The sequence below is a fragment of the Myotis myotis genome, unplaced genomic scaffold (assembly GCF_014108235.1).
Source record: "Myotis myotis isolate mMyoMyo1 unplaced genomic scaffold, mMyoMyo1.p scaffold_m19_p_6, whole genome shotgun sequence".
NCBI classification, from domain to species: Eukaryota; Metazoa; Chordata; class Mammalia; order Chiroptera; family Vespertilionidae; genus Myotis; species Myotis myotis.
Window position 1 is genome coordinate 5,564,592 of NW_023416368.1, and position 17,386 is coordinate 5,581,977.

General features: G+C 45.6%; 1 protein-coding gene across 1 annotated transcript; it reads right to left on the reverse strand.

Annotated features, from left to right (window-relative positions):
* Positions 1-3: 3 nt before the first annotated feature.
* On the reverse strand, positions 4-12,926 carry EFCAB9 (EF-hand calcium binding domain 9; the record flags this gene model as incomplete). The annotated part of the gene is made up of 5 exons (XM_036313296.1): positions 12,770-12,926; positions 8,087-8,235; positions 7,085-7,261; positions 5,405-5,521; positions 4-21 (listed from the first exon to the last, which is right to left on the reverse strand). Coding segments are annotated over exons 1-5 (618 nt in total), but the record flags the coding sequence as incomplete, so codon positions are not given.
* Between the last annotated feature and the right edge of the window lie 4,460 nt (positions 12,927-17,386).

Consider the following 17,386-nt stretch of genomic DNA (forward strand, 5'->3'; position numbering starts at 1 on the left):
CTCTTTGTCTTTGCCTTTTTTCTGTGTGTGTGTGTGTTTTTATTGTTACTCTCTACAATAAGGGTAATTTACCTCATTCTAATAAAACCTCTAAAAAGCTTTTCCTCTTTTTTAAAACTTCAACTCAATAAATAACTTCATTATCATCAGACTTAGAATCTGCTATGCCAAACCATGTGTGGTCACTTATAGATATGCTTTATCTTCAGCATTGAAATCTTGGTCTAAAATAGGTTATTTTAAGAATCGTGCTGTAAGTCAAAACTCCTAATTCAGTTTTTCAGAAGCCCTGAGCTCATTTCTTACCCATCTTGGACCAAATTTGCAGGTTTTGACTGTTAAATTTTTATTTAAAATTAGTGGCATGAATTCTCGTGCACTTTGAAGGGAAATTGATTAGAAGAAATATTTTAATATTGCTATTTTCCTTTTCTCTATAATAGAAGTGTCAGAGATGAAAGAAAATTAGTAAAATGTATATGAAAATAATATATAAATTTATTTAATAAACAAAAACAAAGACGTGACATAAAAACAACATTGATAAAAACAATGACTGATAAATTGATTAAACTTATTCTGATATCTCCCTGAATACCACATTAAGAGTAAAAACACTCGCCCTAACCGGTTTGGCTCAGTGGATAGGGCGTCGGCCTGCGGATTGAAAGGTCCCAGGTTCAATTCCAGTCAAGGGCATGTACCTTGGTTGTGGGCATATCCCCAGTAGCGGATGTGCAGGAGGCAGCTTATCGATGTTTCTCTCTCATTGATGTTTCTAACTCTATCCCTCTCCCTTCCTCTCTGTAAAATGTCAATAAAATATTTTTTAAAAAGTAAAATCACAATACATTCCGTCGACGACGCCGGCTTCTTTTTGCTTCATGGGTACATCATGCCAATAGTTAGTCTTCAGACATACTCTGTTGATGATGCTGCTTTCAGCTTCAGAATGTCAACAAAAACAACCAAATTCACAATTGACAATGACAGATCAAAACACACATGAGCAATTGGTGCCAGCAAACAACCAAATTCACAATTGACCATTGATAGATCAAAACACACATGAGCAACTGGTGCCAGCAAGAGCTTTATATGTATCTTGCATGTGCGAGTCAGCGTTTATTTTTAAATTGCCAGTGCGCGTCATATGTACTGGGTGGTTGGGCGGTCAGAGGTACATACAGTCAGTCAGCCTTTTATATATATAGATATAGATAGGTGACACATAGGCATGGGGGAGAGGGGTGGAATCCAAACACCAAAGTGAGGAGTCTCACTCCGGCCCCTCTCCTATTTATTCTCCCAGAGGTAACACCTGTTCCAGTTTTCTGGGTGTCTTTAAAGATCCTCTAGCACTGTGGTTCTCAAACCTGAGCATGCATCAGTATTACCTGGAAGGCTATTAAAACAGATTGCTGGACTCTTTCCCCCAGACGCTCATGTTAGTAGGTCTGAGTGGGGCCCAATAATTTGTATTTCTGTAAGTTCCCAGGTGCTGCTGGTCTGATGTATATGAGTATATTCATCCACCTTACCCTGTTTTCTTCCATAAATACATGTATGACTCTACACCTTTGATTTTTCTTTAAAATGGTGACTAGTAGGTTGTCCATATAAGTAGAGTTAGATTTGCTCCATTTCCTCTTACAGCTGCAGTAATGTTCCATTGTGGAATATCATGGTGATTTCAGACACTTGATTCTGGTGAGTGTGGCTGTTTCCAGTCGTTTGCCACTGTGAACCGCCTGCCATGAAATGTCCGTTTCTACAGAACATGTTTGTGACTACATCTATTGAATATACTCCTGAAGAGGCTGATTTGCTAGATCAACGAGTATATGCATATAGGGAGTAGATGCTGAACTGCCCCGCAAATAGATTTGACCAGTTTAATACTATAGCAGTTTGACTGCTCTTATTTCCCTGACTGATCATTTGGTCTTTGACAATCTAAGTGAAAATCTATGTCCTCTAGTTTTTAATTTGTGTTTTTTTCTTTGGGTAAAGGTTAGCATTTTACTGTATATTTTAAGACCATTGGTATTTTTTCCTGTGAATTCTCTTTATGTTTGCCCATTTCCTAGTGCATTTTGGTCTTTACCCTCCTGATTTGCAAGAACTCTTTCTATATTAATGAAATTAGTCATTTTCTATCACATTGATTTTTCTTTTTATGTAATTGATCATGTGCAAATTTTAAGTGTTTTATGGTCAGATCTATTAGTCTTATGTTTTATGACTTTTGGGTTTTCATAACTTCCAAAGGTCTTACCTACTCTGAGATTTTACCAGTTTTATTCCCATGTATTTATTTTATGGTTTTATTCTGGTGCAAGGAAGGAAGTAGCAACTCAGGTTTACTTTTTCCCAGCTTTCTACCCTACTTTTCTTGATACTACTTATTGAATAATTGTCATCTCTTTTCCCCATTGATGTTTGAAAATCACTATGACAGTTTTTAAGACTACTATTTCAGTAGTCTTTTCTTGTTGATTAGTAAATAAGTAAAATTAGTAATAGGACAAATTAGTAAATAATACCTGTGTCCACCTCCAACTCTCAAATGCTATGTTTTAGTATTTTTACTTATGGAAGAAGAGAAGCGTAGAGTGCAGCTGCGAACCTCCCTTGTTGTAGCCAGTCTCCCGTAATTTCTGTCCTCTGGCTCGGTCCCGGCTGTTCACAATGGTGACTGCCCATCTCAGCAGGTGTCAGCAATTTTGATGTGGCCTTTCTAGTCCTTTGTTTTTGGCATGAGCCACCAGATAACACAGGAGAACTAAGAACTAATAGAAATGATTTCACTTTGCTTAATTAGCTACCTCTAAAATTCTTCCCTTTTGTGGCTGGTCCTGGACTGAAACTAGTCATCTCCTCAGTCAAGCCTGCCATTCACCTGCCCCTGCAACTGCTGCCCCTTGCCACCCACTGCTCAGGCCCCTGAGCAGACTTGCTTTGTCGACCCAGGAATTCTTTTTTTTTTTTTTTTTAAATATATATATTTTATTGATTTTTTACAGAGAGGAAGGGAGAGGGATAGAGAGTTAGAAACATCGATGAGAGAGAAACATCGATCAGCTGCCTCCTGCACACCCCCTACGGGGATGTGGCCGCAACCAAGGTACATGCCCTTGACCGGAATCAAACCTGGGACCTTTCAGTTCGCAGGCCGACGCTCTATCCACTGAGCCAAACCGGCTTCGGCGACCCAGGAATTCTAATGTAACTATGACATAGTCATAATACAGTGTTACTACCATCCAAAGCGTGTTAAAGGTACTTGGTCTAATAAGCTCTATCCTTAAAAGCAGTGGGTTGACTCAATGTGAAAATAATGAAACTTAATTTTAAGTATACCTACAAATACATTTAAAAAGTTTTTTTAGTTTTTTTTTTATAGGTTGGTACTTCATGGTTGAGTGTTGTGGGCTCAATCCCCAGTGTGGGGTGTGCAGGAGGCAGCTAATCAATGATTCCCTCTCGTCATTGATGTTTCTATCTCTTTCTCTCTCCCCCTTGCTCTCTGAAATTAACACATTGTATGCAGGAAACGTATTTATACGTATTACGTTGACTGGTAGTAGAGCGCAGGACACGTATTAATACGTTTTTTATAGACTAGCAGTAGAATGCGGGTAACGTATAAATACGTTTATTTTTATACTTTTTTATTGCTCTAAAGGGATGCTAACATGCAGATATACGAGTTCCAAAGGACAAAATTTGGGTCTCTAACACACACAATGGTGAATTATGTATGTACTTCCAGGTATAACGGTAATCTATTCAACTGCGTAGAGTCATCCCTTCACACAATTCTCTGCCTCGCCACTAATTCAGTGCAATTCTAAGAAAAATAATTCAGTATACATTTTAAAGTAAATCACAAAAAGTTTCATTGAAAAAAAAATGTAAAACTAAAGTTATCTTAATTTTACTGAATGTTGCCATTTGCACAAAAAATTAGCAAAAATGGCCCGCGCCACCTGTTAGCGCGCGATAAAAACTACCCACAAACAATGTGTTAATAAAAATATCCTATATAATAAAAGCCTAATATGCTAAGTGTCTGGTCATCCAGTCAGGCATTCAACCAGTCAAAGCATAATATGCTAATGATATGCTAAGGCCGCTAAACTGCTCACTATGACATGCACTGACCAGAGGGCAGATGCTCCGACCAGTGGGTTAGCTTGCTGCTGGGGTCTGGCCGATCGGGACTAAGCGAGACAGGCTGGACACGCCCTGGAGCCCTCCCGTGGCCCTTCCCTGGCTGGCCAACCTCCTGCGTCCCTCCCCAGCCCCGATTGTGCACTGGCAGGGTCCTTCGGCCTGGCCTGCACCCTCTCACAATCCAGGACACCTAGGGGGATGTCAGAGCTGGTTTCAGCCTGAGGGCGGAACAACTGGTCGCCATGATGTGCAATGACCACCAGGGGGCAGATGCTCAACGCAGGAGTTGCCCCCTGGTGGTCAGTGCGCTCCCACAGAGGGAGCACCGCTCAGTCAGAAGCTGGGCTCATGGCTGGCCAGCACAGCGGCGGTGGTGGGAGCTTCTGCCTCCGCCACAGCATTAAGGATGTCTGACTGCCAGCTTAGGTCCGCTCACCACAGAGCTGTCATTCGGACATCCCCCAAGGGCTCCTGGACTGTGAGAGAGCACAGGCCTAGCTGAGGGGAGCCCCCCCCCCCCCGCCCCGAGTGCAGAATTTCGATAAGCCCACAACCCAGGCATGTGCCCCAACTGGGAATGGAGTTGTGACCTGGTTCAGTTGATGCTCAACTACTGAGCCACACCATCCGGGCTACCCTAGCAGATGTGATCCATTTGCTTAAGCATCTGACTCAGAGAGTAATTCACATTCTAGGAAAAACACAGCCCCAGTATCCTTAAAAGTCAGTTTCCCTTGTGGTTGGAGGCACTTCACCATTTGCCGTTTTGAAGTGTTGCATCCAGGTAGTTTTAGCCTAAGGATTGGGAGACTAGAAAGGGTCTTGAAGTGTTGGACCACTAGGGACTAATACTGGGGAAGCACTGCCTTGTTTCAACTGCTCAGCCCCTGGAAGTGTTGGTAATTATTTGGATACACAGGGACCTAATGAACAGGGTTGATGTGAAAAGCAGCAGCAGAACTGGGACATGTGGATGGATAAAGAGAGTGGTTACTTCACATGACATTCTTGTACCGAATGTGAGGTCAATAGGTTATCAAAGTTAAGAACTTTCTGTTTGAGGAACACTCATTTGGACCCTTCATATATCAAAGTGAATGTGTAGACATACCACTTTGGTGTTCACATTTATTTTTAAACATGCTAACAGTTATAATTACTTGTATTTTTAGATTAATTTCTTTCAAGAAGTTTCTCGTTTGCCTTCCCCTTAACTTTGTGTGGCATATTCTTTTTCAAGCAGAGCCTTCTGTTCCTCCTTCTTATTCTCTGCTTTCTGCTTCTCCTGGTATTTGTCCATGGTGAAGATCGTAAACAGCTTAAATTCCTTGTAATTCAGGAGCTTTTGTTGGGGGATAAAAAGAAAAATTATTTCAGGGAGGACTTGATACTTTGTTTCAGGTGACAGCAGGATTATAAGCATTTCTCACTTAAAAACTTGGAAACTTAAAGAGGCTCAGTAATTAGGACAAAATTATCATCTGATTGTAGTCTAGGAGCCAGGGATAGAGCGTCTATTGTAGATTCTAAAGCAGTGGTTCTCAACCTTCCTAATGCCGGACCCTTTAATACAGTTCCTCCTGTGGTGGTGACCCCCAATTTCATTGTTACAAATTGAACATAATTAAAGCATAGCGATTAATCACAAAAACAATATTTAATTATATATGTGTTTTCCGATGGTCCTAGGCGACCCCTGTGAAAGGGTCGTTTGACCCCCAAAGGGGTCGCGAGCCACAGGTTGAGAACCACTGCTCTAAAGGAACCGAGAGTCGCTTTCTTTTACTTCAAGTCTAGATGCTTCAGGCTGGCATCTGAGGTTCAGATGTGATCCACCTTTCTCAGCCTCACCTCCTCCTTGCTTCACCTCCTCCTGGACTTCCTCGTTAAATAGGCAGAATTCACAGTCTTCACCATAGTGGTCTCTTAGGATTTTGCTCCTGTGTTTCCATCACAGAATTTCTTCTTCCTACTTACTCAGCTCTCTATGTCCTTCCCCAACACCAACTCCCACCATATCCTATATAATAAAAGCCTAATATGCAAATCGACCGAACGGAGGAACGCCTGGTGGAATGACCAGTTGCTATGACGTGCACTGACCACCAGGAGGCAGATGCTCAACACAGGAGCTGCCCCCAGCCCACAGGCCCCAGGCCAGCCAAGGTGTGTGCCAGCAGAGGCCCCCCCACATCGCCCCACCAGTTGCCTCCTGCAGAGGGAGGCATCTGGCAGCATGGCAATTGGGGCAGGGCCGGCAAGCAGGCGGCACCAGACGGGCCAAGGCGGGTGCCAGCAGGGGGACCCAATCATCCCGCCAATTGCCCCACAGATTGGTCCTGATTGCCGGCCAGGCCTAGGGACCCTACCCATGCACTAATTTCGTGCACCGGGCCTCTAGTTAATATATATCCTTCTCTAAGCTTCTGTGATTTTGTATCCATATTCTCGTATGTAGCACTTATTCAGTCCTCTCTCTTCCATGGGCCTATGAATCTCCAGTTTTTCTGACCCCAGTGCCATGGCATGCTGGAGCAGGTTTTATTTCTTTTCTTTTTTTTTTTTTCCCTCACCTGAGGATATTTTTTCCATTGATTTTCAGAGAGAGGGAAAGACAAAGAGAAACACCGATGTGAGAGAAACACATTGATTGGTTGCCTCCTGCATGCACACCGACCAGGACCCTGGCCAGGGAGGAGCCTGCAACCTAGGTATACGCTCTTGACTGGAATCAAACCCAGGACCTTTCTGACTGCCGGCCGAGGTCCTATGGCCTGAGCAAACCGGCTATGTCTGGAGCAGGTTTTCTCACCCCCCTCCTCACCTGTCTACTAGGTCGAAGGACATTGCCCTCCACCTCAGGACAGAGAGGCTGCCAGGCCATCCCTGAGGGATCTGCACTTACACAGTCACCGGTGATGTCAAAGTCTTGGTAGAACTCTCGGAGGTTGTGTTTTTTAATATTGAAGAGAAAGTCGTACTTTTCGAAGCTCTCTGCCCCGATTCTCAGCGCCCCATCCAGGTCCAGCAGCTCAAAGACCGGCCGGGAATGGCGGAAGATAAATTGCTCTTCCAAGTGGTTCTGTTTGGAGAGAAATGGGTCCGCCAAGAAACAGCATTGTTGGTGCTGCTTCCTCAACTTGCCACATCAAGACTCCTCCTCTGCGCCCTAGTCCATTCCCCAGAGAGCGAAAGGCAAAAGGGGAAATCACAGAAGCTCAGGGGCGAAAGGGTGCCGTGGTCAGTGCTCCGGGTCCTGCTCCGGCATCTGTCCTCAAGGGGAACTGAGCCGTCTGTAGTGATTAGGCTGCTAGACCAGTGGTTCTCAACCTTCTGGCCCTTTAAATACAGTTCCTCATGTTGTAAACCAACAATAAAATTATTTTCATGGCTACTTCATAACTGTAATGTTGCTACTGTTATGAATCGTCATGTAAATATCTGATATGCAGGATGGTCTTAGGCGACCCCTGTGAAAGGGTTGTTCGACTGCCAAAGGGGTCGCGACCCACAGGTTGAGAACCGCTGTGCTGGACAGACCCCTGGCCACTAGAACGCCTGTCCTCACCTTGACTGCAAACCTACTTGTGAAGCGTCAGGACACTGGTGGTAACGAGCGGGAGGTAAACACACACCAGAAGTGTGTGCAGGTCAGGCGGGAACCCATTCCACCACCCATCCCTCTGGGAAAGTCTCCGAGAAGGGGGAGGTGGCGGGGGAGAGGCTGGTAACAACTGGGAGTGTCTAGGTTATGGATGGACCACTTGGGAACCAGAAGTAGTTCTTCCCCACATTTTTTTCCTTCCTGTTTTGAGTGAAAGGAAAGAAAATGTTGGGTGTACTCTTAATTCAGGGCTACCTTTAGCAAGATGGTGGCAGCTGCCACAGGGCCCGGCCCGATACTCGCCTCGTGTGCCAGTAGTATGCACACCAGCATGTAGAACTGGTCAAAACTGATCGCGCCCGCCGCCTCCCAGTCCAGCATGTTGAACACACTCGTGATCTGTTTCCGATTGCAGTTAGTCACGTGATGAAGGAAGTGGTAGAACATCATATCTGTTGGGTGGGGGGAAATGAGGAGATGGATTATTCAGAAACAGCTCCAAAGGCTAACAAACTGGGAGTCGCCTCGATGGTACTGATATTGGAAGCCTGTGACCTGGGAAAAGCAACAATTTTCTTTTTTTCAAAATCTTTTTTTTTTTAAAATATATATATATTTCAGAGAGGAAGGGAGAGATGGAAATATCAATGATGAGAGAGAATCAGTGATTGGCTGCCTCCTGCACGCACCCCCAATTGGGATCGAGCCCACAACCCAGGCATGTGCCCTTGACCGGAATCAAACCCAGGACCCTTCAGTCTGCAGGTGGACGCTCTATCCACTGAGCCAAACCAGCTAGGGCTCAAAATCTTTTTTTAAAAAAACATTTTATTGATTTCAGAGAGGAAGAGAGAGAAACATCAATGATGAGAGAGAATCACTTATTGGCTGCCTCCTGCACACCCCACACTGGGGATCGAGCCCTCAACTTGGACATGTGCCCTGACCAGGAATTGAACTGTGACCTGGTTCAGAGGTCAACACTCAACCACTGAGCAGGGCTAGCAATGATACTATTTTGTTTCTGGCTTTGCCACTGCACCTTCCACGATTTCTTAACCCTTAATTGCCCTTGAGCTGTGTGGAAAAGGATGCACCGGAGGCGAGAGAGCCAGGGCAGAGAGGACTTGGTTCCTGACCCAGCTCACGCACTCCTCGTGCGGACAGGTGTGTAGCAGTGACCAGTGAAAGGCGCATGCTCCCCGTACATGGAAGGAAGAGCTAATTCTCACTGGGGACCTGGGACACTTCCATAGAGAAGCTGATCTTTCACCTGGGCCTTTCATTGGAGGAGACAATTCAAACAGGAGAAATTTAAAAAATCATTCCCCTTCCATAAAAGCATCAATATGCCTTGTGCTTCTCTGAAAGTGAGTGCATTTGGCTACGAGGGGAAGGCACCGCTGCTGGTGAAGCCGTTAGGGCTCAGCGTTGAAAGTCCACCTCTCCTGGAACGCACAGCCCTGCAGGGAGAGGGGCACCACACCCTCTCATAAGGAGCCTCAGAGAGGAACTGGTCTATGCAGCGCTGCTACGACGGTAGCAACACCAGTCACCAGAGGGTCTTGTGGAAGCACAGACTCTGATGCGGGAAACTCGGCGTGCAACCTGGCCTGGGACCTGGCGTGCATCTCTGACCAGCTCCAGGTGATGCCGCGGCTGCTGACCACCCTTAGGGGCCACGCTGGGATCTGAACGTGACCTGATGCCACAGCCTTGCTGGTGCCAGGGTGGAGCCGTTAAGGCATACTCAGTCCTACAAGCAGAGACAACAATCCTGTAACGTAAAGAACAGGGAAGGTCAGCGCTGAAATTCCACTCACTAATCATCGCTTTTGGGGTCGAAGATGAAAGGAACAAGTGTGGTGATAGGTTTATCCGGTGCCGGGGGGCTCTGCGGCGGCGCACACGCATCACCCAGGGTCACGGAGGGCGTCTCACGGGTCACTGTCTACATGCGATTTCCCCGAGCCCACGGGCTACAGAGCTTCCTCCTACAGGAGACAGGGCTCCCCTACACACAGAGCATCTCCAGTTTGGAGTCCCAGTGGAAGCTTGCTAAGGTCACAGTGAGCCAGTCACATGTCCTGGTTCGGGGGCTTCTGATGGTCTCTTGAAGATCCTTCCCAGTCCTCTCCAGGTATGAGCATGTGGGAGCAACACACTATATAGATATCCTATATAATAAAAGGCTGATATGCCAATAGACCAAATGGTGGAACAATCAAACTGAACAACCAGTCGCTGTGACGTGTGCTGACCACCAGGGGGCACGCATGGAACATGGCAGGCATCAACCACAGCGGGATGGTGGAGCAGGTGAGTGGGGGCGCCAGACCAAGGCAGGGTGCTGGTTGCTGTCATCAGGGCGAGCCTCTGGTGGTTACTGAAAATTCTTTGCTCCCATGAGCTACGGTCCCACCTGGTGCTTGCACCCGCGGCGGACCCCAATCACTCGGTGCCATCAGTCAGTAGGTGTGAGCGGTGCCTGCCAGCCCCCATCACCCATGAGGACTTCTCCACCTCCCCCTGCTCCTGAGAGGCAATAGGGGCAGCAGCTGCCACTCGCACCCGCTGATGGTGCCGGCCCCAATCGCTCTGTGCCATCAGCAGGTGGGAGCCGTGTCGTCTGCGGGTGGGAGAGGCAGCAGTGGGAATGGGGCAGCCAGCAAACAGGGGACCAGGGGCCACGGTGGGAGGGGTCAGGCAGGGATGCAGAGGATGGGCTGAGACCCGCCCCTGTGCCCACCACAGCCTCTCGGCCCACAGTTCCTTTCAAGGTGCATGAATTTGTGCACTGGACCCCTACTGTGTGTGTGTGTGTGTGTGTGTGTGTGTGTGTATTTCCAATGATGTTTGTGCAGTTGCTTCTTGAGAGTTGTTTTTGTGTGGGACTTAGTAGCTACTTTCTTTTTTTTTTTTTATTTAATATATTTTTATTGATTTCAAAGAGAAAGGGAGAGGGGGAGAGAGAGAGAAACATCAATGATGAGAGAGAATCATTGATCAGCTGCCTGTTGCATACCCCCTACCAGGGATGGATCCCACAACCTGGGCATGTGCCCTGACTGGGAATCGAATCGGGGATTTCTTGGTTCATGGGTTGATGTTCAACCACTGAGCCTCACCGACTGGGCAACAAATGCTGTTTTTAAAGCAGCTGGCTCTGGCCCACTCAAGTCTCCAGGGCCTTAAGTCAATGATGACAATGACAGCCAACACTAAGTCCTCACCAGGTGCTATGCATTTCCCATAAGTCACACCCCCTGCCTGGAAGGCAGTACTCAGGGCTGTGTCTCACGCTTTCAGGTCACTATCCAGTCCCTTGGCGACCAGAAGACGCAGCCTGCCCTCTTGGGTATTGCATCATCAGGGAGGGAGGGAGTTGCCAGGGAGACCAGACTCAGCAGACATTCCGGTGAGACTAAGAGTGGGCTTTGGAGTCCGAACGCCATGGGCTTCAGTCCCAGGTTTTCTGTTTACAGCTTGGTGCCCTGCAGCTGCGTGATCACGGACTGGGTTTTTGCAAAGAAAAATCTATGCGTAACGAGAAACACTGAGGCAGGAAATGATGAGAAAATGAAGGTGTCCTTTTATTATATTTTAAAGATTGAATGAACTCTTAAAAATCTTTATGGAAGAAACCCCTTAGAATTAGAAGGGACCTTGCATATCATTTATTTGATACAAACATCCCATTTGTCAGATGAGAAGTCTTGCTGATGAGGGGGGTTGACCTCCAGGAATAATTACAATGACAGTGAATGCCAAGTCCTCACCAGGTACCATGCATTTTCCATAATTGCCTCATGTAATTATATTCTCCCCCAACCATGAGATGGACTCCATTATTAGAATCCTCATTCACAGAGGAGGAAAGTGAGACTTAAACAGGGTGCTGAGCCCAGCTGCTGTGGCTCAGTGGTTGAGCATTGACCTATGAACCAGGGGGTCCTGATTCCATCCCCGGTCAGGGCACATACTTGGATTGCGGGCTTGATCCTTGGTAGCGGATGTGCAGGAGGCAGCTGATCGATGATTCTCATCATTGATGTTTCTCTCTCTCTCTCTCTCTCCCTCTCCCTTCCTCTCTGAAATTGAAGAAAAAATCCTATATAGTAAAAGCCTAATATGCTAAGTGTCTGGTCGTCTGGTTATCCATTCAACCAATCAAAGTGTAATATGCTAATGATATGCTAAGGCTGCTCAACCACTTGCTATGACATGCACTGACCACCAGGGGGGCAGATAGTCAACCAGTCACTATGACCTGCACTGACCACCAGGGGGCAGACACTCAGACTGGTAGGTTAGCTTGCTGCTGGGATCCGGCCAATTAGGACTGAGCAAGATGGGCTGGACACGCTCTGGAGCCCTCCCGTGGTCCCTCCCTGGCTGGCCAACCTCCCATGTCTCTTCTGGCCCCGATGGTGCACCTGGGGGTCCCTTGGCCTGGCCTGCACCCTCTTGCAATCTGGGACCCCTTGGGGAATGTCAGAGAGCTGGTTTTGGCTCAATCCCGCTCAATGCAGGAGCTGCCCCCTGGTGGTCAGTGTGCTTCCACAGGGGGAGCGCCACTCAGCCAGAAGCTGGGCTCAAGGCTGGCGAGCACAGCGGCAGTGGCGGGAGCCTTTCCCACCTCCACGGCAGCGCTAAGGATGTCTGACTGACAGCTTGGGCCTAAGCCGTCAGTCGGACATCTCCCTAAGAGTTTCTGGTCTGCGAGAGAGGGCGCAGGCTGGGCTGAGGGACCCCCCACTCCCCTCCCCTCCAGTGCATGAATTTTGTGCACCGGGCCTCTGGTAAATAAATAATAAAGAGGGTGATGACACTCTCCAGATCTCCAAGGGGTAAGGGGCAGAGCCAGGATTTAAACCCAGAGCCTGCAGTTGTGTCCTCCTCACTGAGCTGCCACCAGTCTTCAGTGTGAGTTGGTGACTAGACACCAGGTCACGACCCCGCGGAGACGTTTCTGACAGCACTGACCGTTCATGGTGCTGAGGTGGTGTGGGTCGAGGAGGCCGAAGTACTCCACCAAGGCCCTCACGTTCCTCACGGACAGCAGGCAGTAGAGCTTGTCCAGGTAGAGGCACCACAGAAACGAGCCTGTCTTCAGTTTCATCTTGGAGCTCCTCATGCCCATGGCGCTGGCAACCGGCAATGGAGCAGAGAATGCAGCTTCGGAACTAGAATGTTGGACACCAAGAAGCTCTGGCGGGAGGTCTTCCTCGATAAAACAGTGTAGGAAATACTAGTAGTCACTAAAAAATGTCTAGCCAGCCCGGCCGGCATGGCTCTGTGGCTGAGCATCGACCTATGAACCAGGAGGTCATGGTTCGATTCCTGGTCAGGGCACATGCCCGGGTTGCCCAGTGTGGGGTGTGCAGGAGGCAGCCAATCAATGATTCTCTCTCATCATTGATGTTTCTATCTCTCTCTTCCTCTCCCTTCCTCTCTGAAATCAATAAAAATATATTTTAAAAAGAATAATAAATTATGAGGGCTTCCTCTCAGTTTTCCAGCCTTGCCCTCACCTCCCGTTAACCTGGTTACCCCTCCTTCACTAAAACACGACCAGCTCTAAACGCAAAGCACACACTGGAAAGGAACGAGAAACTGCACACGTATGAGAACATGTTACACGGCCAGGGTGATTCTCAGAGGAATATTTATAGCCTAAATGTGTTTATTAGAAAACAAGCAATGAACAATGCACATAATTCTAAAAGAACCCAGAAAATTAAGTAACATAAAACCAGAGAAAGAAAGAAATGTTTACAGACCAAAACACACATAAGTGAACCAGAAAACAAAACAGTAAGCTTGATTAGTATAAACAGGATCTTTTTTTCTTCACGTTTTTTATAACAAAACATTTCAACCCTGTCCCAAAGCGGGTTAGTGTGATACACCTGCATGTAACCACCTAGCTTCAATAATGATCAACTCAGGGCCAATCTTGATTCATCGATACTCCACCCACCCACTACCACCATCTCTGTGTTATTTTGAAGCAAATCTAAGCTATGACTTCTCACCTGTAAAAATTTCAATATTGCAAAAAGAGTGACTTTAAAAAAATATATAACCATATACTTTTATACCTAAAAAGAAACAATGACTATCTCTTAATGTTATCAAATATCCAGTCAGCATGAAAATGTCGCTGTTTGTTAAAATTTGTTTTTAAATATGATTGACATATAATATTAGATTCAGGTGCAGAACAGAGACTAGACATTTATATACCTTTTTACATTTTTTTATTGTTTAAAGTATTACATATGTCTCCTTTCTCCCCAATTGCTCCCCCCCCCCACCTTTTATGGTATATTTTTAACAGATAAATTATTCAACTCAGGACTCCAAACAGATCTACATGTTACCTTTAGACCACTTCATAAGTATTGTGAAGTTCCCCCTTTCTATCTTTCTTACTCTTTTTGCAATTTATTTGTTGGAGAATCCAGATTGTCATGTGGAGGAAAACACTCTTGATTTGTGCAGATTTTATCTCCAATGTGTTAACATGTCCTTCTGTCTCCCCTATTTTATATAAACTAGTAGTTAAAAAGCTGGTTTTAGGAAAAGATCAATAAGAACAGACAATTTTTTTTGGCAAGTATGATAAAAGATTTTAAAAAAGTAAGAATGAGGCCCTAGCTGGTTTGGCTCAATGGATAGAACGTCGGCCTGCGTTGGTCCTGGGTTTGATTCCGGTCAAGGGCCTGTACCTCAGTTGCAGGCTCTTCCCTGGCCCAGGCCCTGGTCGGGGCTCTTGCAGGAGGCAACCAATTGATGTGCTTTTCTCACATAGGTATTTCTCTGAGTCTTTCCCTCTCTCTTCTACTCTCCCTAAAAATCAATGGAAACATATCCTTGGGTGAGGATTAACAAAACCAAACAACAAAAAAGTAATGAGAAAGGAAGCTATTGATAAGGAAGAGATTAAAATATATATAAGAATACTATGCACAACTCTATACCAATACTTTGGAAATCTAAATGAGCTCCATCCAAAAAATATATAACACAAGCTACAAATACATCACACATGTAGCTTTAAATTTTCTGGTGTATACGTTTAAAAAATGAAACTAGTTTTGATAATTTTATTTAATCCAATGTATCCAAAATATTTCAATTTGTAATCAATATATTCTAAAATTCTTTTAGAATCCTTTCCCCCCCCCCCCAGCTTTATTGGGATATGATTGACATATAACATCGTGTAAGTTTAAGATGTACAATGGGATCATTTGACATAGGTTCATATTGTGAAATGCTTACCACAATAAGGTTATGAACACATCTATCACCTCATATTTATTTGTTTGTCTCTGGTGAGAACTTTCCAGATCTATTCTTTTAGCAACTTTCATGTGTACAATACAGTATTGTTAAGTGTAGGGAACAGCTCTAGGGTCAGGCCTCGGGCTGGCCTGTGGCAGGGCCACAAACAAGTCCCAGTCTGGAGGGCAGAGCTCTCCCAGCAGAATGAAGCCTGACGCCCTCCCTAATTCCTTCCTAAGTAGCTAATGGGCTGTGGGAGGTGCAACAAGTGCTGCCAAAACAAGAACATTTGTATGCATGTTAATCTACCCTTGTTTTAATCAGACTATAAATAAAGCATTGGCTTGCAGGCGGGGTCTTTGGTGTCCTCGTCCAGGCAGGGGAGATCCACCGAGCCCCAGCTGTATTCCCTGTCTCTTCTTCAATCCTTCACCGCCCCTCCTCAGGTTCACCCTTGGCCGTGCTGGCACGGCACAGTTAAGTGTAGTCACCATGCTGTACATTAGATGCCCAGAACTTATTCATTTTACAACTGGAAGTTGTGCCCTTTGACCACCTTCACCATTTCCCCATTCCTCGAAACCAGTCTGCTCTCTGAGTTCAGGTTTATGCTTTTTTTTTTCTTTTCGATTCCATATATAAGTGAAATTGTACAATCCATTTTATAGTAACTCTGAAACCCAGTGTGTATTTTATACTTATAGCACATCTCTATTTGGGCTAGTTACATATTGGGTGCTTTCTTTTTTTTTATTTTTAGTTTCTGTTAATCCTCCCCCTAGGATATTTTTCCATTTTTAGAGAGTGGAAGGAGGGGGAGAGACAGAGAGAAACATGGATGTTGATTGATTGCCTTCTGCTAGGGATGTTGCCTGAAACTGAGGTAGGAGGTAGGTGCCTTGGACTGGAATCAAACCTCAGACCCTTCAGTCTGCTGGCCCACACTCTATCCACTGAGCCAAACAGGCTAGGGCCATGTTGAATGCTTAATAGCGACATCTAGTTAGTGGTTACCTGCCGGAAGCCGGTCCACCCTTGCTGCTTGACACATTCGCTGCAGAGAAGAAACATCTGCACAGCTTATGTTCCAAGGGACCTGGCATATAAGGCATATGTTTGCTCCCCTTCTTAGCGCTTTGTGTTTTAACCAAGGTCACCTCTCTGAGAAAGTTTGTTTCCCCAGGTGGGGATTTTCCCCTGGAGTTAGGGATTAACAGGACTAAGGAAGGGAATAAATCAGTAAAACCCCTTAACTAAGTGCCAGGTGGGTAGTTAATCACTTTAACTATGAACAATCACGCTTAAGCTACATAATCTTTACTTAGGATAATCTCCTTCAGTTACTTCCTTGTAGCTTAACAGAACAATAGAGTAGTGACCTTGGAATGGAGACAACAAACGCCATAACCTTTGGAATAGAATGGATAGGATTAAAATCAACTGGTATAAATACAGATGTAACAGGAGAATAAAGAGAGAACCTGGCTAGGCTGCTGATCAACTGAACGCTGTCTCTGTCCACACCTTTGGGAACCCCTGGACCTGCTGGGGTTGGACCCCAACAGTTACCATATTGGACAGCACAGACTTAGATAAATAGAAGTTACTTTATGAAAACTGACTTACGAAGGAGTTAAAAATGTGAATCAATCAATAACCATAACCAATAACCAGAAAGTAATCAATGACGAAACGCTAAGAAAAGATATCTGGCTCAGGTGGTTTTATGGGGAGGTTTCTCAAAACCATTAAGGAACAAATCATGTCTATGTTATATAAACTGTTTCAAAGCAGTTCTAATTTAGAAATATCATAGGAGTGCTATATGGATCAACTTCCGTACAATTAACGAATTTAGGGATGAAATCCTTGCAGCTCTGAAGAGCTGAGAAGGAATCAGGCAGGAACTTAGAGGAGTAACTGGTTTGCATTGAGGGTTGGGGAACAAGAGAACGCCTGTGAGTATAGTGGTTACCAGAGGGAAGCGGGGCAGAGGGCAGGTACAAGAGGGTACAGTGGGGGTAAGCGGTGATGGAAGGAGACCTGGCTGCGGGTGGTAAACACACAATACATACAGATGGTGTATGATAGACTGTGCACCTGAAACATAATTTTATCAGCCAATGTCACCCCATTAAATTCAATACAAAGGTTAAAAAAAGATTTGAGAACTTCTCCAAACTCACTTTCAAAGTACACATTTTTATTCACATTGACAAGGTGTGAGCATGGCGCTGGGCATTATCATTGAGAGAGAGAGAGAGAGAGAGAGAGAGAGAGAGAGAGAGAGAGAGAGACCTTAGCCGGTTC